The sequence below is a fragment of the Cololabis saira genome, chromosome 15, assembly GCF_033807715.1.
Source record: "Cololabis saira isolate AMF1-May2022 chromosome 15, fColSai1.1, whole genome shotgun sequence".
NCBI classification, from domain to species: domain Eukaryota; kingdom Metazoa; phylum Chordata; class Actinopteri; order Beloniformes; family Belonidae; genus Cololabis; species Cololabis saira.
Genome location: NC_084601.1, coordinates 36,322,860 through 36,347,241, shown reverse-complemented (window position 1 = coordinate 36,347,241; position 24,382 = coordinate 36,322,860). Strand labels below are relative to the sequence as shown.

Here is a 24,382-nt window from a genome sequence, read left to right as displayed (position 1 = left end):
TTTTTTTTTTTTTTTATTCATTCAGGTCCCAAAAAAACCATCATAATAACATTATATCAATAATATTAATAAAGAAACTGAAAAAAGGAAAGAAAAAAAATAAAAAATAAAATAGCCTTTCTGTCCACAGCCTCATTTTCCGGTGGTCATTTCCGGAGGACGTTTGATCCTCCAACAAAACTGTAAAGTCTGTTTTGGGGCGGGGGTTGAACTGGGCGTGGCTTCAGCTTGAACTGTCCGTCATTTGGCTGCACCAGTCAGGAATGTTGACGTGGAGGAGGAGGAGGTTCCGGGTTAGAGACTTCTTAGTCTATTGCTGCGACATCTGGACGAGGAAAAATGGAAGACGGTAAAATTAGAGATGCGTCCGAGCAGCTTTTTGTTTTTACCTCAAGTTATATTCTGAGTCTGGGGCAACACATATCCAACTAATATGAATCCTTTATTTCTACTACAGAAAAGAGCACTTAGAGCAGGGGTCGGCAACCCGCGGCTCTTTAGCGCCGCCCTAGTGGCTCCTGGAGCTTTTTCAAAAATGTTTGACTTTTTTCTCTTTTTTTTTTCCTTCTTCCTCTTTTTTTCTTCCTTTGTCCTTTCGACTTTTTTCTCGACATTTCCACTTTTTTCTTGACATTTCCACTTTTTTCTCAACATTTTGACTTTTCTCTCAAAATTTTTGCGTTTTTTCCTCAACATTTTGAATTTTTTCTCAACATTTACACTTTTTTCTCGACATTTCGAATTTTTTCTCAACATTTACACTTTTTTCTCGACATTTCGAATTTTTTCTCAACATTTACACTTTTTTCTCGAGATTGTACTTAAACATTAATCTCGACATTTAAACTTTTTTCCTCTACATTTTTACTTTTTTCTTGACATTTTGACTTTTCTCCCAAAATTTTGACTTTTTTCTCTCAATTTTTACTTGTTTCTCGACATTTTTACTTTTTTCTTGACATTTCGAATTTTTTCTCGACATTTTGACTTTTTTCCTCAACATTTACACTTTTTTCCTCAACATTTCGCATTTCGCCATTTGCCTTCATTCTAATACAAGACTTTTCATTTTTTGCGGCTCCAGACATATTTGTTTTTTGTGTTTTTGGTCCAATATGGCTCTTTCAACATTTTGGGTTGCCGACCCCTGACTTAGAGTTACCGTATTTCCTGGACTATAAGCCGCACCTGCTTATTTTTTTAAAAAAAATTATAAAAAAAAGATATACAAGCCGCAGATATTTATGTTGCTAGATTAGATATTTACTACATGTACAGAAACATTTTGAACTGTAAATGATGTACATGTTTGTACCTAAATAGATCCTTTCATAACAGTGTCTTTTAACACGGCAGCAACTTTGCTGATTAAAACGGGACAGAACCAAGAGAAAATAACCGGTATTTATTTATCTATTTATCTGTTTGAAATCTGCTTCTACTTCTATCTGCTAAAGAAGAAGTAGCGTATTCTTCTTTGCATTTATTTTGTCTTAGTTTTGATTCTAATTCCGGTTAGAGCGCCCAGAGCGGTGGAAGAAAAATCCACAGAATAGCCGCACCTTTGTATAAGCTGCACGGTTCAAAACCTATGAAAAAAGTAGCGGCTTATAGTCCAGAAAATACGGTATTTACAATACGCATTACAGAGAACACACCAACAGATTATTTATTGAATCAAGATTACTGAACCTTGATGATTTGGTTAAGTTACAGACACTCACAATCATGTAACAGCTAAATGTAAAGCATTGCCAGAAAACTTACAATACATGTTTACTTTCAGTTCAAATAATGAAGATAGCTGAAGAAAATTTTGTTTTAAACATCTATTTGCCCGAACTACTTTAAAGCAGACAAGTGTTTCTGTTGTTGGAATTAAATTATGGAATTCATTACATGATGATTTAAAAAGGGCTGTATAAACATATTTCAGTTTAAAAAAAAATGTAAAGAGAAAAAAAACGGCAATGTATCGACGAAATAGTTAAGATTTATAATATATGCGTATGCTTTAAATGCGTACGCTTTAGTTGATGATTGTGTTGTTGTTATTTTACTCGTTTGTTTTTTCTGGTTTGCATATTTCCATGATAGGAATAAATAAAAAATAAATGAAATATTAACATTTCAATTCATCTAAGTAGCAAACGTTAGTGATTAATCACAGAAAGGTGTAGTGACCTGCTGTGCCTGTGCCTGTGTGTCGGGGCCTCGGCTCGCCAGCCGGCTCAGGATGTTCCTCTCCGACATCTGGAGTCGCACGGCAACCGGCGGTATCCGGGCGATGGTTGCCGGGAGGCGGGTGACGTCGGCCTTCATGTCACTCAGCAGCTCCTCCAGCTGCTTCAGCACTGACACCCGGACAGGAAACACCATTAACAGTCCGATTCATGGCGCTTTCATCCGGCAACATTTCATCAGACTTCCATGCTACGATGCCGTACATTCACAAAAATACATTTAACATTTGCACTGCTAAAACTCAAAATCTTAAATATTTGTCTTATTTCTAGTTAAAAAGTCAAATTTTTAGTCAAAAAAATCTCATTACATTTAAAACAAGACTCATCACTGGAAAAAACAACAATTTTCACCTGTTTCTAGTAGATTTTCACTTAAAATAAGTAGAAAAATCTGCCAGTGGAACAAGATTTTTTTGCTTGTAATGAGAAGATAAATCTTGTTCCACTGGGAGATTTTTCTACTTATTTCAAGTGAAAATCTACTTGAAACAGGTGAAAACTGTTGTTTTTTTCCAGTGATGACTCTTGTTTTAAGTGTAATGAGATTTTTTGACTAAAAATGAGACATTTTAACTAGAAATAAGACAAATATTCCTGGTAAAATTTGAAGTTTTTGCAGTGTACGTCCTTTTCTACAAAGTACTGTGTTAGATTGAGTTACTTTTTTCTTTAGAATCACTTGATATTTAGTGTACTTTTTTTTGGGGGGGGGGGGGGTTGGTTTTAAAGTGATATTTCATCACTAAGATAACCGTCAACAATTTTCACCTATTTCAAGTAGATTTTCACTTAAAATAAGTAGAAAAATCTGCCAGTGGAACAAGATTTTTTTGCTTGTAATGAGAAGATAAATCTTGTCCCACTGGCAGATTTTTCTACTTATTTCAAGTGAAAATTTACTTGAAACAGGTGAAAATTGTCAAATAAGTTATTTTTCTGGTGATGACTCTTGTTTTAAGTGAAATGAGTTTTTTTGTACTAAAAATGAGACATTTTAACTAGAAATAAGACCAATCTTCCTGGTCAGATTTGGAGTTTCTGCAGTTCTCCGGGGAGTTTCTCACCTTTGTGCAGGACGGCGTTGGCCGGCTTGTTCCCGGACATGGACTCCTTGCTGAGGTGCTGGTGCGACTCGGCCAGACACTCCACCTCGCTGAAGCGCGTGTTGAGGGCCATGGAGGGGTGGGACGGGTCCTCCGACATGTTCAGGTAGGCAGCGCGACGCAGCTGCTCCTCGATCACCAGCGCCTGCTCCAGCAGCTGCAGACGAGACACAGGCGTAAAAACAGGTCAGGGCTGGAAAAGGTGAGCAGGATACGAGAGCTGGGACTCGCTGGGCGGTCCGGGGTTTTACTCCTCCAGTTTTGTTTTTGTGGTAAAATGAGTTTCCAAATGCTTATATCTGATTTCTTTTAGGTTTACTCTAGTGGTGGTCACAAGCAAAATGACAAGATTGCGCAAAAATTACACAGTATGAATGTATTATTGACCTCAAATCCTTAAAATTAATTGATATAGTTGAATTAAACACTGCACTCCTAATGTACAAGACACACAAGCATCTCCTTCCATCCTGTATCCAGAGTCTGTTCCAGACTAGAGAGGCACTGCCATCTATAATACCCCTTTTACACCAAGCTGGTTCCAGGGCTGGTGCTAGAGCCGGTTCGCGGTTGGTTCTAAGTAAGAACCGTTTGCTTTTACACAGCTGGTGCTGGCCAGGAGCTGGCCAGAGAGCCACGTCATCACGTCACCACGCCCCCTCGTTTTCATCCCCACCCTGATCAGGAAGCTGAGAGCCAAAAGCTGTTTTAATTTCAGCTGTAGCACTGTTAATATGGCACTTTATTAAGTTTTAATATTTTTTCAGGTAAAGTAACCCTTTAAGATCCCCAACCTGGGCTCGGTTTATCCAAATAACGCCTGTTAAGAAATTTGCTCTGAAAATTTCGGAATTTCTGGCTGACTGCGGGCTCCGGAGCTGATTTATGGTTCCGCGTTAAATCGACGCAGAGCCTACGGCGTAAGGTACGGTGTACGGTGCCCGTCGCCGCGTAACCTACGCCGTAGGCTCTGCGTCGATCGTCACACCATATGAGGAAGCCGACAGTTAAAAGCTGTTTTAATTCCTGCTGTAGCGCTGTTAATATGGCACTTTATTAAGTTTTAATATTTTTTTCAGGTAAAGTAACCCTTTAAGATCCCCAACCTGGGCTCAGTTTATCCAAATAAGGCCTGTTAACAAATTTGACTCGAAAGCCAGCAGCCCCGGGGGACAGCAGCTCCTCTCCTCTCCTCAGGAGCTCCGCCGTAGGCTCTGCGTTGGTGTAACGCGGCGGAACCTGAACGGCGGGCTGGGAGGCGTCCCCGCGGGCCGGGAATTTTTATGAAATAAATGGATGGAGCTGTGCTGCTTCAGCGGGCTCCGCAGCCTCGCGTCCCGTGGCTGGAACGCTCCCCCGCGGGCTCGGACGCGAGGCTGCGCCGCTGCATCGGCGGCACGGAGCCCGCAGACGTTACTGTTGGTGGATTGTACCGTAGACCACTGCTGCTTCTGTTTTACATCCATTATTAAATAAATGGATGTAATAATAAAAGAGTCTACTAACTTAACCACCGTCTTCAACGCTATGTTGTTTAAAAACGGCGCCTTTCCGTGTTTACTCTGCTCTGGTTGTTCAGTAACACCGCCCCCAGCCCCCAGCGTAACTGGTTCTTTGAGCTGGCCCAGCAGCTCAAAGGGGCTGGCGTAGCACCCGTTTTGAGAGCCAGGAGCCGGCGCTTAGGCTGTGTAAAACCAAAGAACTGGTGCTAACTCTGGCTCTAGCCCAGAACCAGCCCTGGAACCAGCTTGGTGTAAAAGGGGTATAATAGAACCAAAACTAGAACATTTTGTCTCGTTTTGGTCAACGAAAATGAAGACACATTTTAGCAGTTTTTATTTTGTAATCTACATTTTGGTCTGGTTTTTATTCCTCTACGATATTGCATTATCGTTATCATCACATGACCAGCATTTTCGTTGCGTCTCCTTTTCCTCAGGTGGTAATACACTGCAGAAACTCAAAATCGTACCGGGAATATTTGTCTTATTTCTAGTTAAAATGTCTCATTTTTAGTCAAAAAATTACACTATTACACTTAAAACAAGAGTCATTACCAGAAAAATAACTTATTTGACAATTTTCACCTGTTTCAAGAAAATTTTCACTGGAAAAAGCAACAATTTTCACCTGTTTCAAGTAGATTTTCACTTAAAATAAGTAAAAAAAATCTGTCAGTGGAACAAGATTTTTTTGCTTGTAATGAGAAGATAAATCTTGTTCCACTGGCAGATGTTTCTACTTATTTTAAGTGAAAATTTACTTGAAACAGGTGGAAATTGTTGTTTTTTTCCAGTGATGAGTCTTGTTTTAAGTGTAATGAGATTTTTTTGACTAGAAATAAGACAAATATTCTTGTTAAGATTTTGAGTTTTTGCAGTGACGGTTCGTTGACGACGATATTTACTTATAATTTTCGTTGACGAAAGCAACTTTACAAGACAGACACCTGCAGCCTTTTCTGCAGCAGTTATCAGGGAAACAACAGGAATGCATCGATAACAGAAGAAATAAACCCAACAGGCTGGATGAGCTCGGGTCATTTCAATCCTCAACGCTGCTGCTTCGTTAACTCTTTACCTTGAATCGTCTGGCGAGGAACTTGTTCTTGATTTCCAGGAAGTTCCCCCGGTTCATCTCTCCTTTAAAAGGCTCGTTGAGGATGGCGAACCGGGCGTCGTTCTGGATGTCCTGCCAGCGGGCGTAGCCGTGTCTGGAGCAGGCGACGGTCAAGGAGAACAACAGGAACCTCAGCACGACGGTTCACCGGGACCGGCGGTCTCAGATAAAACCATTTGTAAGACTGGCAACTTTTTCTAACTCTACGGAACCCTCTACTCCTCTGTTCAGAAAACTTAAAATTCTTTCAGTATATGACAAATATTCATCAGATATGTGTGTTTTTATACAAACATATGTTTTTGCCTTTTTCTTTACCACTATCGCTTAGTAATTTTTTCAAATATAATTCTCAAATGCATTCATATAATACTAGACAGGTTAATCATCTTCATCTTCCTTTTTATAAAACTAAACACGGACAGTTTTCCCTCAGATATCGTGGTTTACAGATATGGAACTCCAAATCTCACATTATCAAAAGCTCTGCTTCTCTAGAGATTTTTAAAAGAAATTTATAATCTCATTTAATTCACATTTAAAAAATGTTAATTAAAAAAAGTTTTTTGTTGATTTTTTTTTTTTTTTGTTGATTATTTTTGTGTGTGTTGATGATCTGTAACTACTGTATGTAGTCTAACCTTTGTTTTTTGTTTATAGTTTTCGTCTTGTTGTGTTTTACTTCCTAAATTGAGGGAAGGTTTCGCTGCATAAGCCTGTTGGCTTTTTGACCTCTCCTGTCACATTTGTTTTACTATTTTGATTGCAAGTGTTACTTTTATTGTGTGCAAACTACTAAAATAAAAATAAAATAAACCTGAACAGTTACAACCGAGCGTTCACAATAAAGATGGATGTTTTTAACTGAATCTGTCTTGCATCTACATTTTTTGGTGTGCTGCTTTCACCACTTTATGGGATCTTCAGGTTTAGTTACAACTGATCTCTCGGGCAGGAAAAGGATACTGTATGATGCCGGCCAGCAGCCAGTAGTCATGGCGACGGTGCCAGATCTCGTTGGTTTTCTTGGTGACGGTGGCAGCACGTTCCTCATTCTGCCACAACGAGTGGAGCTCTGAAGAGACACGGACAAAAGAGATGAGTGATTCAGTAAACACAACCCTTTATGACCGAACATAGAACAAGTCCTAAGCATATTTTTACATTTATGCACGCTATACTGCCATTTTATGGAGTATTTTTATTTGCTATGCATTAAAACAACCCATATAAGCCAATCTTTAATAATCTGTATGTTACAAGTCCACACTAACTAAATAAATTGCTAAAAAGTGCAAATAACTACCAAAAAAATGTTAATTGTTTTTAAATTTTACACATATTTTTCTAAATACAGAAATCCCATAACTAGATCCCTCAAAATTGTCAATGGAAAAAAGTAACGCAGAAGCTTTTCAAACCAGAGGAAATCTATTTGGAATTAAGTAATCTTTTGTGAAGATCTGATAAAAAGTGCAAATAAGAGCGCAAATTCAAACAGACTAGTTTCCCGGGGAATTACGTCACTTCCCTTTTCGCGGGAAGTGGAAAACTCCAACCTGACGACACGCTGACAACGTGATGACGTTCGTGTCAACGTACGTTAACGTAGGACGAGCTGTGAACACGTACCGGATCCATAAATAACCAGCAATGTCAATTATAAAGATTTCGGCAATATTACTGGATTATTATGGGATTTTTTCCCAAACGATTTAATGGATTAAAACTCTGGGACACTAAATGCAAGATATGTAAGTGAAACTTTTCCTGTTTAAGATACAAAAAGAATTACTGCTCTGTTTTATTTGGTTGTAATTGTACATACATTTTGAAAATCAAAATGCGAACGGGAGCGCCGGCGCTCCGGCCGGTCTTAAAGGGTTAATGCAGTGGTCTCCAACCTTTTCTGAACCGCGGACCGGTTTAATGTCTGACAATATTTTCACTGCCCAATCTAAAAGGTGTAGTTGATAAAAACTAAATAAAATGACTAGATCGGCACTAAAAACTGGTATTTTCTCTATAGTAATAATAATAAAACATCATTTTCGAAAAAATAAAATAATGGAAATTGTAAATTACCTTTAATATGAGTATTTCTATAAATGTGTTTTGTTTGTTTTCTCATTAACGTAATTTAAAGCCAGGCTTTTATTTTTTGTTATATATTAAGGAGACCGATATTTAGTGATTTTATTTTGAAGGCGTCTCGCCGAGACCTCGTCAACATCCGGCGCTTCGGACTTTAACGGTAAAAGTTTAACGGCAGTAGAAAGTGTGTCTGCAAGACTAAACTAGTGTCGGGAATGCTAAAGTGGAGCCTAACTGACACAAAAAGCACCTGCTGATAAAGATTTGTGCAAATTTTATACCATATTTATGTCCAGCTTGAGTTTGGTTGCCACGGTTACTCATGTATTGTGGTTAACGGTAGCTGTTTTAACCGACCGAGCAGCTGCGTCGGTCTGTATTTAAGTTAAATGAAACTTTTATGAATGTAGAAAGTCTAACTATTTTATTCCTTTATAGCTCTTACGGTGTGTTTGCAGTGTATTTATTTTACATCCAAGGAATAAAAACATTGTGAACCATCAGTTTGAGAGTCATCCATCATCAGTCGGGGCCACAGAAATTATTTTTTCTTTCTGTGCGGCCCGGTACCAGATGACCCACGGCCCGGGGGTTGGGGACCACTGGGTTAAAGGAGCGACGGTTCGGCGAGTGCGAGCACCTGTGAATCCTCCGTCTGCGATGTTGAACATGAAGCGAGTCTTGGCTTTCTTCTTCTCCTCGCTGACTCCGCTGGCGGCAGCAGCAGCAGCGGCGGCGGTGACGGGGGTCGGGGGGGCGGCCGGGGCCGAGGCCGAGGCCGCGCCCTCTTTGCTGCCGTCTCCGTTCTGCAGTTTGGTGGCGTCCTCCGGCTTCGGCACCTCCTTCTCCTCCTTCACGTCTGTAAACGACCACTCGGCATCAGCGCGCCGCTCAAACCAGCCGTGCAGAACGTTTGAGAAGAGTGTCTCGTACCTTTCTTGTCCTCTGCAGGAGTGGTGTCCATAACTTCTGTCTTCTCTTCTTTCTTTTCCTCCACTGAACAGAAAAACACAGCACAAAGTTAAGACTTAAAAGCTCATTGCATTTCCTGCAGATTAACAATTACACGCCACCAGCTTCGTATGCGTTTCTGCACTGCAAAAACTCAAAATCTTACCAGGAATATTTGTCTTATTTCTAGATAAAATGTCTAATTTTTAGTCAAAAAATCTCATTACACTTAAAACAAGAGTCATTACCAGAAAAATAACTTATTTGATCATTTTCACCTGTTTCAAGTAAGTTTTCACTTGAAATAAGTAGAAAAATCTGCCAGTGGGACAAGATTAATCTTCTCATTACAAGCAAAAAAATCTTGTTCCACTGGCAGATTTTTCTACTTATTTTAAGTAAAAATCTACTTGAAACAGGTGAAAATTGTTGTTTTTTTCCCGTGATGAGTCTTATTTTAAGTGTAATGAGATTTTTTTACTAAAATGAGACATTTTAACTAGAAATAAGACAAATATTCTTGTTAAAATTGTGTTTTTGCAGTGTGCAGATTGTTTCTGATAGAAGTCTAATCTGATAAAACTCTTGACATCATATTTAATCAGAGTTGAAATGTAAAACCTACTAAAGAACACGAATAACTGGAAAATTAAAACCCTAATTTGGATTCATTTCAGTTAAAGGGCTTAAATATTGCGACATGAAAACTGCACTGCAAAAACTCAAAATCTTAAGAATATATGTCTTATTTGTAGTTAAAATGTCTCATTTTTAGTAAAAAAAAAATCTCATTACACTTAAAACAAGACTCATCACTGGAAAAAACTACAATTTTCACCTGTTTCAAGTAAATTTACATTTAAAATAAGTAGAAAAATCTGCCAGTGGAACAATATTTTTTTTGCTTGTAATGAGAAGATAAATCTTGTCCCACTGGCAGATTTTCTTACTTATTTCAAGTGAAAATCTACTTGAAACAGGTGAAAATTGTCAAATAAGTTATTTTTCTGGTAATGACTCTTGTTTTAAGTGTAATTTTTTGACTAAAAATGAGACATTTGAACTAAAAATAAGAAATATTCCTGGTAAGATTTTGAGTTTTTGCAGTGTGTCCACATTTAGATTTTTAAGGGATTTAAAAAGGTTTAAAAGAGTTTTTTTTACCTTTGACCTCCGAGGCGACAGGTTTGACCTCCGACGCCTCCGTCTTGTCCTCTGACGGCACCACCTTGGCTTCCTCTCCTCCTTCCGGACTCTTCTTCTCTCCTCCTCCCTCCTTCTCACTTTCCTTCTCCTTCACGCCGTCGGCCTCGCCGTTGCTCGGTTTGTCCGTCTCCATGGCAACCGGGCCGTTCTTCTCCTCCTCTGCGGCCGGACTCTTCTCGTCGTCGTCCGGGATGGCGATGACCTGGAAGGAAAAATCAGAACTCCATCAATCTTAGAAACGTCCCACTTTTCCCCCTCACGTCACCAGAAATGCACCGTCTTTACCTCGTCGTTGGCCTTGACTGGATCTTTGCCGTTCTTCTCCGCCTCCGTCTCCTTCTTCGCCTCCTTCTCTCCGTCTTTAGCCGCCTCGTCAGTCTTTGAGGAATCTTCAACTACAAACACAGACGGATTTCATGTATTTTCAGCGCTATAAGGTTCACCTAAAAGCTTTTCATTTTCTCAAAACCCGGCAGTGTTATATATAATTATAATGCTCTTATATAGGACAGGGTTCATACACATTTATACCAATACTTTTCCATGATTATACATGACCTCTAAAACATCAACGTATGAATGAAATATAGGAATAAAACTATGTAAAAAAGTCACTACAGTGGAAATCTAATGACAATTATGGTTTTATACAAAAACATTTGTTTAAACACACACTGATATACCAGCAACATAATGTAGTATATGTTGTATAGTAATCTAATATAACTGTAATAACAACTGATCTGCATGATAGGCAGGTCACACGTGAGAATGCGCAAGACTTTTCTAGACGAAATATTTATTGATCAATTTTAAAATCTACCTTATAGGCTGTTATTACTAAATGTTATCATTAAGGGAGAAAACAGGGCTGTACAGTGCGACAGTTTTCATCGCATTTGCGAATAAAAATCATCCGGTGCGAAGAGAAATATGTATCCACTCGCATTTGTGCGAGTGAGTTGCGCTGGGGTCATGTTAAAAAAAGTGTGAGAATCAATATGAATGTCTCTTGACCTACATCAGCCTTTCTCAACCGGGGTGTCATCAAAAAAATTACCTATTCTGACATTTCATATATAAATACCGTATTTTCGCGACCATACGGCCGGGGCGCCGTGTGGAAAGGCTATTAATACATCCATGATCCGACCGCGCGTGGCGACCGCGCCTCGACACGCGGACCAAAATCTTCCTCCGCTCAGAAGAAAGTAGTACCTTTTTGCGGTCCCGATCAGCGGGGTTTTGAGCTCTGAACTTTTAAGTCTGGTGTAGCATTAAGCCTTACCTTATTAAATTAAACCTTTTTCTGGTCGTGAGTAGGATAAACACGGGGACAACTTCTGCTGAGTTCCAGTGTACTTTAATGTCCCTCAACAGCGTAGGATTTTAGAACATCAACACAGCACCTAGTGCCGTACTGTGGCGTATCACTCCGCCCAATCTAAAACAGACTAATCACTACAGATAAACTGACTAGTGTCATTATAGTCCCTGATTTACATCAGAATATAAAGAATATATTTATAACATAATGAACCCTGAATTACCAAAATAACCTTCTTAACAAAAATAAATCTCCTCTTACACTTATAAGATGAGCATGAATCAATCTGTTTTATGATGTAAAATTGTATGTATTCATTTACTTTTATTTAATTTTAGTTGTTAAATTTCTGGAAAAGAAAAAAGTCAAATCATACATGAGAGAAACTATTCAGTTTGTGGCAAAATATTTGTACTTGTATGAAACTGAAGATGCATAATGCAAACCTGACATTTACTTTTAGTTCAGTTTGTGGAAAATGGTTGGCCTGGCTTTCTCTTTAAAACTTAAACAGTTATAAAGCATTACAAACTGTAACAATAGGGCAAATGCACAGCATTGTTTTGTATTTTGTGTCTTTCAAATAAAAGACAATTTTTTCCAGTCATATGTTCCTCATTCAAGGTTGTTAAAAAAATACTGCTATAATATCGTATTGTATCGTGAGATTAGTGTATCGTTACACCCCTACTAACTGTCCACCCGGGTGTGCTAGTAAATTTTTATTTGTGCTACTAAAATTTTTTAACTTGCTAGCACCAGTGCTACCATTCAAAAAAGGAAGCGTACAGCCCTGGAAATTTTTTTTTTTTTTCCTGCAGGATCGTACCTGGGGCCGGGGTGTTGGGCTGCGTGTCGGCCGGCGTGCCGGTGGACGGCGTTTTCCCGGGCGAGTCGGGCTGACCCGGAGCTCTCTTGTTCTCCTCCAGCTCGGCCATCCAGGGCATCGACCACTGGCCGTTGACGTGCTCGAACTCCTGGACCTGCAGGAGCAGAGCAGAGTTAGTTAGTGGGATTCAGCTTTAATTCAGCCCTCTTACACTGCAAAAACTCTAAATCTTACCAGGAATATTTGTCTTATATCGAGTTAAAATGTCTCATTCTTAGTCAAAAAATCTCATTACACTTAAAACAAGAGTCATCACCAGAAAAATAACTTGTTATTTGACAATTTTCACCTGTTTCAAGTAAATTTTCACTTGAAATAAGTAGAAAAATCTGCCAGTGGGACAAGATTTATCTTCTCATTACAAGCAAAAAAATCTTGTTCCACTGGCAAATTTTTCTACTTATTTTAAGTGAAAATCTACTTGAAACAGGTGAAAATTGTTGTTTTTTCCAGTGATGAGTCTTGTTTTAATTGGAATGAGATTTTTTTTGGATTAAAAATGAGACATTTTAACTAGAAATAAGACAAATATTGTTGTTATGATTTTGAGTTTTTGCACAGCAGTTGTTTTTGTTTACCTTTTTGCGAATAAGGGACATAACCCCGATGCGGGTGAGCACGTGTTGCCGTGACAACCCTTCTCTGGGGACGCCGTCGGCGAACGTCTCGGCCCCGTCGGCGCCGGGTTCACAGAGGTGACGCATGAACAGAGAGACGTAGGCTCTGGACAGGGGAGAGGAGAAAAATGCTGTTTAGAAAACGTGAAACCACATTAGAGAAGAAAACCCGAGTTACCGGGTTTTCCTTCAGAATTAATGCATTTTTATTTCGAACATGTATATAAAAATGAAAGTAAAAATAAAAATAAACATTTACCGGTTTATCTTCATATTCACATATGTTCAAAAAAAAGGAGTAGGAAGAAGTTTACACTTTTTCCTAGTTCCTACCCCTTTATAACACTATGAATTTACATTATTGCTATTATTATTATTATTATTATCATTATATCTACACAATATCCATATAAATATAGTCTATATAAAAATACTACGTACCCATGCCTATTATTACATAATTATCCATATAAGTATATAGAAAATATAAATTACATAATTATATCAATATCTAGAAAATATTATATAAATATACACTATATAAACATCCCTATAAAATATATATATATATATATATATATATATATATATATATATATATATATATATGCTAAATACCCAACAAATATATAACATATATTACATAATTATAACTATCCCTCTCAACATATAATATATACTACATAAATATCCACATAAATATCTAAACATATCTTAAGCAAGTATAATATACAATTTTTCCCTATTTTATTTGATTCTCACACTCCTCGTTAACCCATTTCCTCTTCCATATACCTGTTTATAAATAATTTTTTTAAAACAGATTTATGTTAGTACTTTGTTTCATTTCCTGCTCCAAACTGTTTCCACAGAGTCTCCACAGTTCCATATGTGATATAATATGAGCAACAATCTTAAAGAGCCGTTATACAACAAAAAACCATTTGTTTGGACTAAACTATCTAAACACGCCGGCGTGAAGAAGCTTTAGTGGGAGAAACGGAAGCAGATGGAAGTAGTTTAGAGGTGAAGAACAAGGATAATGGAAACAAAAACAAGCACAACTGTCTTGTAGAAGAACGTTATGATCTACAAACCCCCTTGTTAAAAAGACATTATTGAGGATGCTCTGTTTACCGAATCACTTATTCCAGTGTCACATCCTCAGATTCATGTGGAAATCCTGCTAAAACACATTTTTGTGGGAAGCATTTCATTGTTTGATGGTTTGAATTTCAGCAACAACAGAAGTAATGGTGTTGTGGTTCACACTCAGATTAACCCATGGACGTCATTATGGTCTCTTTTTTTGAATCAATTCAGGTAAAATTTCCCTACATTTTTTGGGCACCATTTTTGCTGTATTAGTCCTTTAAATGATAAAAAAAATAAAAATAATAACATTTCTATTTTTCTTAAAGGTCAACAAAAACACGAGGAATAAATTTACTACCTTTCGGGTCATAAGAGGACAAAAAAACATTACAGAATAATATTTTTTCCCCACTTTTTAGTTCAAACCTATCAATCAACTCCAGCCCTAATCAAAACTACCCACTATATAATAATCAAAATTATTTTAAACATCACTATACTAAGCCCTTAACGTGGATGTCTGAACCAGGAAGTTTCTGATCTCATCTATTAAACACCTATGACACTTCACAGCTAAAACCTCACAGCCTTTGACTCGGGTTTTCAGGTGAGCGACGCAGATTAAGCTGCAAGCCATGATCAGCAATATTAAAATAATAAAAGGCTTGCAATATTTCAGTTGATTTGTAATGAATCCAGAATGTATGACGTGTTTTTTTTTTTTTTTTTTTTTTTAAAATTGCATTACAGAAAATAAAGGACTTTATCACAATATTCTAATTTTCTGAGACAGTCCTGTACGTTCACCGAGTGAATATTATGAAAGTAAAATATATATTTCTCGCTAGAAATGTAATCAAAATGCATTTTTATGCAGAAACTAACTCAAAATATTGATTTTATTCACAAAAAAATAAGAAATGTCCGCCATGTTTTTTTTTGTTTGATTCAGTCTGCAAATGATGACGTAAAGCATTCTGGGAAATTTTTCTAGCCCTCGGTCAGCGAGTCAGAATCTGAAATCCCTCGCTGTGAAGGGCTAGATTCATAAGCACTAGCCCTCGTTATGTCCACTAGCCCTAGATGAAAAGAGGAATCGGGACACCACTACCCTCACGGGAACGCGCAAAATTTAGGGTTAGTGCTGAAAATTAGGACTAGGGGGGGGATTGGGACTGGACCTTACTTGAATTCCTTCTCAGATTTCCCCCGCAGGTCTCGGACCAGCCACTGGGTGGTGAAGGCGTCTTGGGGAGGCATCCCGTAACGCATCACTGCGTTCAGGAAGGCTTTCCTCTGCCGAGAATTGAAACCCAGCACCTGGGACCCGCCAGGAGAGGGAAAGACACCTTTAATACGGGCATTTCAGCGTGAATATTGTCTGGTATGACGTTAACAAGGACGGTGCAGACGTGACGTTTGTGTTGGGGGAAGAGCAGGACGTCTCACCTCGATGTTGCCTCCCACCCTGGCCAGCAGGGGGGGCAGCGGCTTGTCTTTGTCGTTCCTCAGGCCCTTCCTGTTGGGCCTGCGGGAGTTCGCTGCAGACAGGAAACACCACTTTATTATTCTGACGGCAGCAGGCCGGGGTCTGCTACGGCACTACAACTCAATATGCTTAGAAAGAAAACTTTTATAAGATCTGGTCCAAATGGACGGAGTATGTGAAACCAATCACATCCGATTTCATGTGAACTATTTTTTTTATGTGATGTAATGACTGTAAACATGGGTGCGCTCCCTGGTTTTTATTTTTATTTTCTTTATTTTTATTTTTTATTTTTCTGTTAGTTTTCAATTACTGTTCATAAAAAATGCCTGGAGGACAGTAGGGTCAGAATCATTTAAGTTTAAAGATTGAATGCATAAATGTGTAAGTTGGAATACTGCTGTTCTAAATAAAAAGAGAATTTCAAAAAAAAAAAAAAAATAAATAAATAAATAAATAAATAAATTAAAAGCTCTGACCTGAAATTAAACAAAAAAAAAAAAAAAACTCAATATGCTTGTTTTCTGTGGGGATCATCATGAAGCTACCGCTGAGCTTTTACAGTGTAGAATAAAAATGGAAAAAAAGTAGGTTTTTAAATCTTACATTCTGTAATTAAAAAAGAAAAAAGAACAAAAAAAAAAAAAAAAAAAAAAAGACTTCTACAAATTAAAAATGACACTTCTGAAGGCCCTGACGAGACTCTGGATGAGAAGTGATCCCCCAGCGCGGAAACAATGGCTAGACATTGTTGAAGAAATATACGCCATGGAAAAATTGACTTTTTGTTTGAGAATTAGAGGAAGGGATTTTGCTCAAAAGTGGCAAAAATGGTTTACATTTAAGGTCAAATCCCAGCCATGCCCTTAAAGAAGGGAAAGAAAAGAATGGCAAAATATTACATCTCCCCCAGGAAGTTATGTTATGATTGTTACTATCATTTTTTATTTTATTATTGTTTTTTTTCCTCTTTCCTTTCTGTGTACCTTGAAAAAGACAAAATTAAAATGACACTTCTTTCCTTGTCTAAACTATAAACTAAACTGGTTTTGTTTATCCAGATATACGTTTTAAAACCTAAGTTCTTACCTTCTGATCTCTCATCGAAGTCCTCGTCTCCCTCCTCAGACGCTACAGAGTAATCCGACTGGCCGTCCGATTGATCGTCCTGCCAATCAGCTTTTAATGTAAAAAGAAAAAAAGGAAGAGTTAACTTATTTCAGAACTTTGGATTTATGTAAATTATTCAACCTACATATTCATGTATCATACATAAAAGTCACGTACAATTTTACTATTGTAACAACTACAAACGCTGCAGCATCAGCTGATGAAGGCACAGAAGTAGAAATATAAAGTTACCTCTGTCTTCTTGCGAGCCGTCGTTGTAGTTGACCTGCTTGCGGATGCGTTTGCCTTTGCCCAGGTTTCGTGCCAGATCCTCCTGCTGCTGCTCGTAGTGATGCCGCAGCAGCTTCTCCCAGTAGTCGGGGTCCACGCTCTCCTCCTGCTTGATGATCTCGCGCTGCACCTCCTCCTCCTGAGCCACGGACAGAAGAACGAGTCAGTAAGAAATGGGGCTGCAACGATCTGTCGACAAAACTTTCCATTGTCGACAATTGTCTCCAGACGTGTTTTTCCAACGAGTGAGGCGTCTCACTTCAATACCATCTCTGCAGAGTCGCGCATGCATGATCGCGTCTCAGCAGCTGCAGGAAATAAAACTTCAAAGGTTTGGGAGCATTTTAGCCTCGATACGGCGAATAAAAAGATGACTTGCAAGGTTTGCAAAGCCGAACTGCTTTTCACGGGAGCACGTCGGTAATGCATTTGAAGAGAAAGCACGTCGGAGTGCTGAACGAAACGGAATCGTCTTGGTAAGATATTAAGCCTATTTTATTTGTTAAATTAATTTGTTTCATGTTATTTATTAGTGTTATTTGAGCCACTCACAGCTACTCTCGTTGCTATAACCTCAAATCACATAATTGATGCAATGATGGATTTGCATCTAACTTTCAGTCAGGTGACCTATGAACTGTCAATTATCCATCAAACTCCGCAATGATCATGTTAACATTAAATCAGATAGATTTGTCTGGACATTTTTCTTGCGGGACAGGAGAAGACACAAGATCAATGCATCTCTATTATTGTGCGCCGTGAGGGCATGAATTCTCAGAGTTTTGCGGATGCGGGCGGGAGCAGGATGAAGAAAACCCTCCCGCTATATAGGGCTGGGCGATATGGACCAAAAGTCATATCTCGATATTTTCTATCTGAATGGCGATACTCGATATATATCAATATTTTTCAGTGACATAATTGGGGTTTCCCCCAAAGCATTATAGCATAGCATCTCTGTTAGCATCTCTGTTAGCATCTCTGTTAGCTTCATTTTTTCTGAGGCAAACCCTTAAAAAAACAGTCAGTTTTAATACAAAGCCTCGTGCCAAATGTCACACAGGTTCCTTTATTAACAGAGGTCTGCACAATATCAAAATGTATAAAACAAATGAAAAAAAAATAAACTGCCTGCATATATAGAATAAAAATGCTTCTTGAATAAAGTAAAACAAATATCCCTTTCCTGCATAACAATTAAATTAAAATACACTGTGCAATTAATACAATGTAGACAGTAACAGGCAGACTTTTCCACTGAGGTTGACAGTTGTTCAAATAACAAAACATTTGTGCAAATCTCAAATAAAACAGTCAAGTCAATTTGTCACAAAATAAGCTATATCAAAATCATTAAAAAAAAATTATTATTATTTTATTTTTTTTAAATCGATATAAACGATATTGTCTCGTACCATATCGCGTTTGAAAATATATAGATATATATTAAAATCTCGATATATCGCCCAGCCCTACCGCTATAGCAGGATGTAGAAAACAGTCCAGCTATAGCAGGGCTCTAGTTCCATCTTTCTTGTGTTTATTATCATTTGCCACATAATTAAAGCAACCTCATACTAAATTTTTTAAAAAATTACTAATTATCCGATTAGTCGACTAATCGTTTCAATAGTCGGTGACTAGTAGACTATTAAAATAGTCGTTAGTTGCAGCCCTAGTAAGAAACGGGGTGGAGTGCAGGTAGGGCTGGGCGACATATCGAGATTTTAATATATATTGATATATTTTCAAACGCGATATGGTAGGAGACAATATTGTTTATATCGATTTAAAAAAGAATTTAAAAAAAACTAACATTATTTTTTATGATTTTGATATAGCTTATTTTGTGACAAATTGACTTGAATGTTTTATTTGAGATTTGCACAAATGTTTTGTTATTTGCACAATAAACCTCAGTCAACCTCAGTGGAAAAGTCTGCCTGTTACCGTCTACATTGTATTAATAGCACAGTGTATTTTAATTTAATTGTTATGCAGGAAAGGGATATTTGTTTTATTTTATTCAAGAAGCATTTTTATTCTATATATGCAGGCAGTTTATTTTTATTTCATTTGTTTTATACATTTTGGTATTGTGCAGATCTCTGTTAATAAAGGAACCTGTATGACATTTGGCACGAGGCTTTGTATTAAAACTGACTGTTTTTTTAAGGGTTTGCCTCAGAAAAAATGAAGCTAACAGAGATGCTATGCTATAATGCTTTGGGGGAAACCCCAATTATGGCACAGAAAAAAATATCGAGATATATATCAAGTATCGCCATTCAGCTAGAAAATATCGAGATATGACTTTTGGTCCATATCGCCCAGCCCCTAAGTGCAGGAACCCGGCGCGGCGGCGACAGAACTCACCTCCTCCTCCTCGTCTTTGACCACGTACTGAGCCACTTTGAAGGAGCTCAGGTATTCGTTCATGCTCTGCAGCTCCGGTTCGTCCGTATCTGTCTGGTTCCTGTCCAGCAGCCGGTCGATGGCTTTGTCATCGTAGTGAATGACGCTGCTGTCCTCCTCTTTGCTCTCACCTTGACACAAAAACAAAAAACGTATAAACACGGCTCTCTTTCACGGGCCCTTTTCACAGCGTTGTGTGAATGTGAAAATGAGCCTTTCCTCACCTCCTTCACTGAGTTCATCTTTGAAGAGCTGCTCTGTTCCAAACTTGAGGATGTCGTCTAACTCTTGTTTGGACATGGAGCCGGTCTTGGACCCGAGACCGGGCCGGACCACCAGGTGAGTCAGCATCATCTTCTTCTTGGCAACCTGGAGCAGAAAAACGCAACAAAAAGCGTGTTAACAAAGTAAAAATACTTTGTTACCTTACTTAAGTAGAAATTTTGGTTATCTATACTTCACTGGAGTCATTATTTTTCCAGACGACTTTTTACTTTTACTCCTTACATTTTTATGCATTATCTGTACTTTTTACTCCTTACATTTTAAAAACAGCCTCGTTACTCTATTTCATTTGGGCCTTTAAATAAAAACTATCCAGTTAAATTGCTCCATCCGGATAGAGTGAATTTGGTTGTGGTTGTTTCAGATGTTCTTGTCCAGTTTTGTTCTTGAATCCATTCCCTCAGATTCCTGCAACTAAACTTGGATGTACATTCTACGACGGAGTATTAAGGCCAAACTAAGACAAAAAAATATATAGGAAATTGTGAGAATAAAGTCAAAATGTTGCGAGAATAAAGTCGTAATAGAATAAAGTCGTAATATTATGAGAATAATGTCGTAATATTACGAGAATAAAGTCGTAATATTACGAGAATAAAGTCGTAATATTACGAGAATAAAGTCGTAATATTACGAGAATAAAGTCGTAATTTATGAGAATAAAGTCGTAATTTATGAGACCTCTAACAGGAAGAGCATCTTCTCCCTGTGTTAAAATGAGGAATATTGAGCATCTTGTGAAGTTATATTTATATATTTATAATATATTTAATATTACGACTTTATTCTCAAAATATTACGACTTTATTCTCAAAATATTACGACTTTATTCTGGTAATATTGTGTCTTTATTCTCGTAATTTTATGACTTTATTCTCATATTATTATGACTTTATTCTCGTAATTTCCATTTTTTTTTTTTTTTAGTTTGGCCCTAATACTCCGTCGTAACATTCCAATAAAGGTTAGGATAAATGATAACATGCCTCTGAAGTTTGACTTTTTGCACCATTACAATACTTATAGGCAGCTAGTCATCATATCTCCTGCTCTCTGAAACACATGTTAATGCTCAATAGTACACATATATGGTTCTTTAATATATTTACATTATACTAAGATACATTAATTTTCAATGGCTTTTGTCCTTAATGGCTTTTTTCCCCCTTACATTACTTTTACTTTTACACTTTAAGTAGCTTTGAAAGCAGTACTTTTATACTTTTACTTGAGTAAAAAACTTGAGTTGATACTTCAACAGGAGTATTTTTAAACTCTAGTATCTATACTTTTACCTGAGTAATGAATGTGAATACTTTTGACACCTCTGACGAAAAGGAAATCTGTCACAAGTCAAAGTCTTAAAACAGTACATTTTATAGTTGCAGACCTCGTTAAAAAAACAAGATGTTTCATTTCAGTCAGCTCTTAAACATTTACAGGAAGTAATTAACCCTAGTCAGCAAAAAGGGGCTAAAATCTCGTGTGCTTTGTTTCCTTTTTCACCTGAGTAATCCTCTCCTCCACGGACGCCTTGGTGACGAAGCGGTAGATCATCACCTTCTTGTTCTGACCGATACGATGAGCTCTGCTGAAGGCCTGGACACCAGAGGCAAAAACTATGAATATCACAGGAAAAACTACATTTAAAGTTCTTTTGTAAATCCCAAAACAAGCCAGGGCGCTCCACCTGGATGTCGTTGTGAGGATTCCAGTCTGAGTCGTAGATGACGACGGTGTCGGCCGTGGCCAGGTTGATGCCCAGACCGCCGGCCCTCGTCGACAGCAGGAAGGCAAACTGTTGCGCGCCGGGAGCTGAGGGACAAAAACCAAGTTTAGAAACTCCCAGATTCAGGGAACGCAACAGGAGATAAGAATAAAGAAAGAAATAAAAGCTAACGGTGCCTTGTGTCTTTGATCTCACCATTGAAACGGTCGATAGCTTCTTGCCTCATCCCTCCAGTGATTCCTCCGTCTATCCTCTCGTACTTGTAGCCCTCGTTCTCTAGGAAGTCTTCCAGTAAATCTAACATCTTGGTCATCTGCAGAAAAGAGCGGATATCACAGAATGTTTTACAATAAATAAATATATAAGAAAGACATAAAAACAAATGTAGGTTTTAACTAGGGCTGTTCGATTTTGCCCAAAAATAAAATCTCGATTTTTTTCTCTCAAAATCCGATTACGATTATTTTGTGAATTGACAAAAGGCAAAGAAATGATTTCAAATATGCTGTTTTTTTATTGAACATTTGCCCCAAAATGAATGAATAAAGTGCAAAACTCTGTAAAATAAGTTGAAAAAAAGTTGAAAAAAATATAATAAAATATTTATCTCTGAAAAAAAAAAAAAAATAAAATAAAAAAATCTGCAAATCAGCACTTGCAAACATACAGTAAGTTATATTTCCAATTAAATAAAAATGTTTTTTTTTTAAAAAGTGAAAAATCGATTTTACGAGTTTCACGTTTTAACATCGTTCTAATTACATAATCGCGATTACGATTTAAAATCGATTAATCGAACAGCCCTAGTTTTAACTAGTGTTGTCCCGATCGATCGGGCCCGATCACGGCATTTTCAAAACATCGGTATCGGCCAAAAATGTATTGGGACAAACCTAGTTATTAATGTTTTTAATATATATTAAATCGTTTTATATGTCGTTGCATTTAACGTCACTTCCGGCCGACGAAGTAAGTGAAACTAACATGGTTTAAATTGTGAAATGTTCTATCTGTTCATGTTCATTAAGCTGCTGCTTCATTTCATCCATTCAGAATGTTGCACTAAGGTTAAACCAAAAAGTATTTTAATTTTCTTGTGTTTGTGAGTTTGACTGGATGTCATTCAACTACCTCTTTTGAAGTTAAATTTATTTATTTTTGTTATTGCACTATTCTGCACTTTTTGTTTTAGTTTGGGTCAATGACGTGACGCCTATATTTTCTGAAAAACAGATTTTTTTTCAATTCAAAAAAGGTTTAAATGGATAAGAAAATACAATATATATGACCAACCTGTCCCACATATGGACTCACTTGAATTTTACAAAAAATACTAGTTATCTGGGATTTTGTTGTCGTTTTAAGCGTCAAAATGTCATGTGGTGCGACCGTCCGACCAGGACTCTTGTTTTGAAAACTTTTTTTGGAATCACTTTAAATGTTTTTAAATCAATCTTCTGCCCTATCTGGCGTGATTTCTGAAATGTCTTGTAGTGTATAAGAGTGCAACACATTTTTATTTATATTTCCATCATAATATACAAACAAAGTTTGACTGATTATGCCCATTTTATGAAATATCATGTGGCGGGACCATTAAAAAAACAACCATTTTTGTATAATACTGAAAACTTGTAGAAAAAAAGATGTCAAGATGTTAAGGAAATTAATTTATTTTAATATGAATCATGGTTGCACCACATGACCTTTTTTAAGGCTAGTGCCAATTCATCTTGACAAGAAACTCAAAAAATTGACCTGTTGAAAATCCTTATTCGTCATTGACCCGTTTACAATTTCATGTTTTTACATTTTGTGGCACCAGAGCTGATAAGCTTTGTTGAAATAAATGTCCATGTTGTTCTCCAATGGACAAGAAAAGAAACGGGATAATTTGAGTTTTAGTCCTCTTTTCTTTTTTTTGATTAATTGCCAAAATGTATCCGATCAGGAAAAAGTATCAGAAATGTATCGGGAGCCAAAAAAAGTGATCGGATCGGGAAAAATCGGGATCGACAGAAACTCAAACTCAAGTGATCGGGAGCTAAAAAATCCTGATCGGGACAACTCTACTTCTAACACAACAGTCAGGAGTCTCACCTGAGAAAAGACGAGCACTCGATGTCCTCCCTCCTTCAGCTTCCTCATCATCTTCTGCAGCAGGGTCAGCTTTCCAGAGGATTTAGTGAGCGCGCTCCCATCGTACATCCCGTTGGGCATCTTTGGAGCGTCCTGTTGGGAGTGACCAATAAAACATGAAGTTACTGCAGAGAAGCTTTGCCTGTGGTTGAATCCAAGAAATAGAAATCTGTCCTGATGAATCTTGAATTGGTAAATCTTTGTGTGCACAAAAGACAGCGTTTTGTAACTGAAATCATGGCCAGAGTCTCTGTTTCCGGAGGTCGGGTCGTACCATAGCAGCTGCAGGGAAGAGGTAGGGGTGGTTGCAGCATTTCTTGAGGTCCATGACGACGTTGAGCAGTGAAACCTGGTTGCCTCCTCCTTTTGTGTTCAGGGCCTCAAAGTTTTTCGTCAGGATGAATTTGTAGTACTTTCTGAAAACAGAAGATGCAAACAATTTACAAGCGAGCTCCAACCATCAGACTACAGGATTGAGGTCGATGTGGAACTACGATCTGTTGCGTTTCCTCGACCTCGACGCCGCTAAAGTCTGGCCGCAAAAGTGAGGCCATTTTTATTGACCCCAACTTTAGAGCAGAAATAAACATATTTACAGCCTGGCTCAAAAAAGAGAAAAAATAAATAAAAAAAATTGGTCTCAATCATTTGATTTCTTAGTATTGAGTATTTATGAGAACTCTAACAGGAAGAGCTTCTTCTCCCTGTGTTAAAATGAGGAATATTGAGCATCTTGTGAAGTTATATTTATAATATATTTAATATTACGACTTT

At 37.7% G+C, this 24,382-nt stretch overlaps 1 protein-coding gene across 2 annotated transcripts in view; it reads right to left on the bottom strand.

Annotated features, from left to right (window-relative positions):
- The window catches only part of chd4a (chromodomain helicase DNA binding protein 4a), a 58,117-nt gene continuing 33,735 nt past the window's right edge, over window positions 1-24,382 (bottom strand). The window contains exons 20-41 of one of the 2 annotated variants that reach the window (XM_061741454.1): window positions 23,883-24,024; window positions 23,570-23,701; window positions 21,665-21,782; window positions 21,431-21,555; window positions 21,247-21,339; window positions 19,680-19,824; window positions 19,417-19,586; window positions 16,999-17,173; window positions 16,726-16,815; window positions 15,597-15,688; window positions 15,334-15,467; window positions 13,014-13,158; window positions 12,376-12,529; window positions 10,505-10,614; window positions 10,178-10,421; window positions 8,996-9,058; window positions 8,703-8,921; window positions 6,935-7,043; window positions 5,930-6,062; window positions 3,311-3,506; window positions 2,185-2,354; window positions 1-325 (exon numbers count right to left, since the gene is read on the bottom strand). In XM_061741454.1, the coding sequence (XP_061597438.1) occupies window positions 311-325; window positions 2,185-2,354; window positions 3,311-3,506; window positions 5,930-6,062; window positions 6,935-7,043; window positions 8,703-8,921; window positions 8,996-9,058; window positions 10,178-10,421; window positions 10,505-10,614; window positions 12,376-12,529; window positions 13,014-13,158; window positions 15,334-15,467; window positions 15,597-15,688; window positions 16,726-16,815; window positions 16,999-17,173; window positions 19,417-19,586; window positions 19,680-19,824; window positions 21,247-21,339; window positions 21,431-21,555; window positions 21,665-21,782; window positions 23,570-23,701; window positions 23,883-24,024 (2,974 nt within the window). In that variant the 3' untranslated portion in view covers window positions 1-310. Of the gene's footprint in view, window positions 326-2,184; window positions 2,355-3,310; window positions 3,507-5,929; window positions 6,063-6,934; window positions 7,044-8,702; window positions 8,922-8,995; window positions 9,059-10,177; window positions 10,422-10,504; window positions 10,615-12,375; window positions 12,530-13,013; window positions 13,159-15,333; window positions 15,468-15,596; window positions 15,689-16,725; window positions 16,816-16,998; window positions 17,177-19,416; window positions 19,587-19,679; window positions 19,825-21,246; window positions 21,340-21,430; window positions 21,556-21,664; window positions 21,783-23,569; window positions 23,702-23,882; window positions 24,025-24,382 lie in introns of both variants that reach the window. The other variant, XM_061741453.1, reaches the window with a different exon arrangement.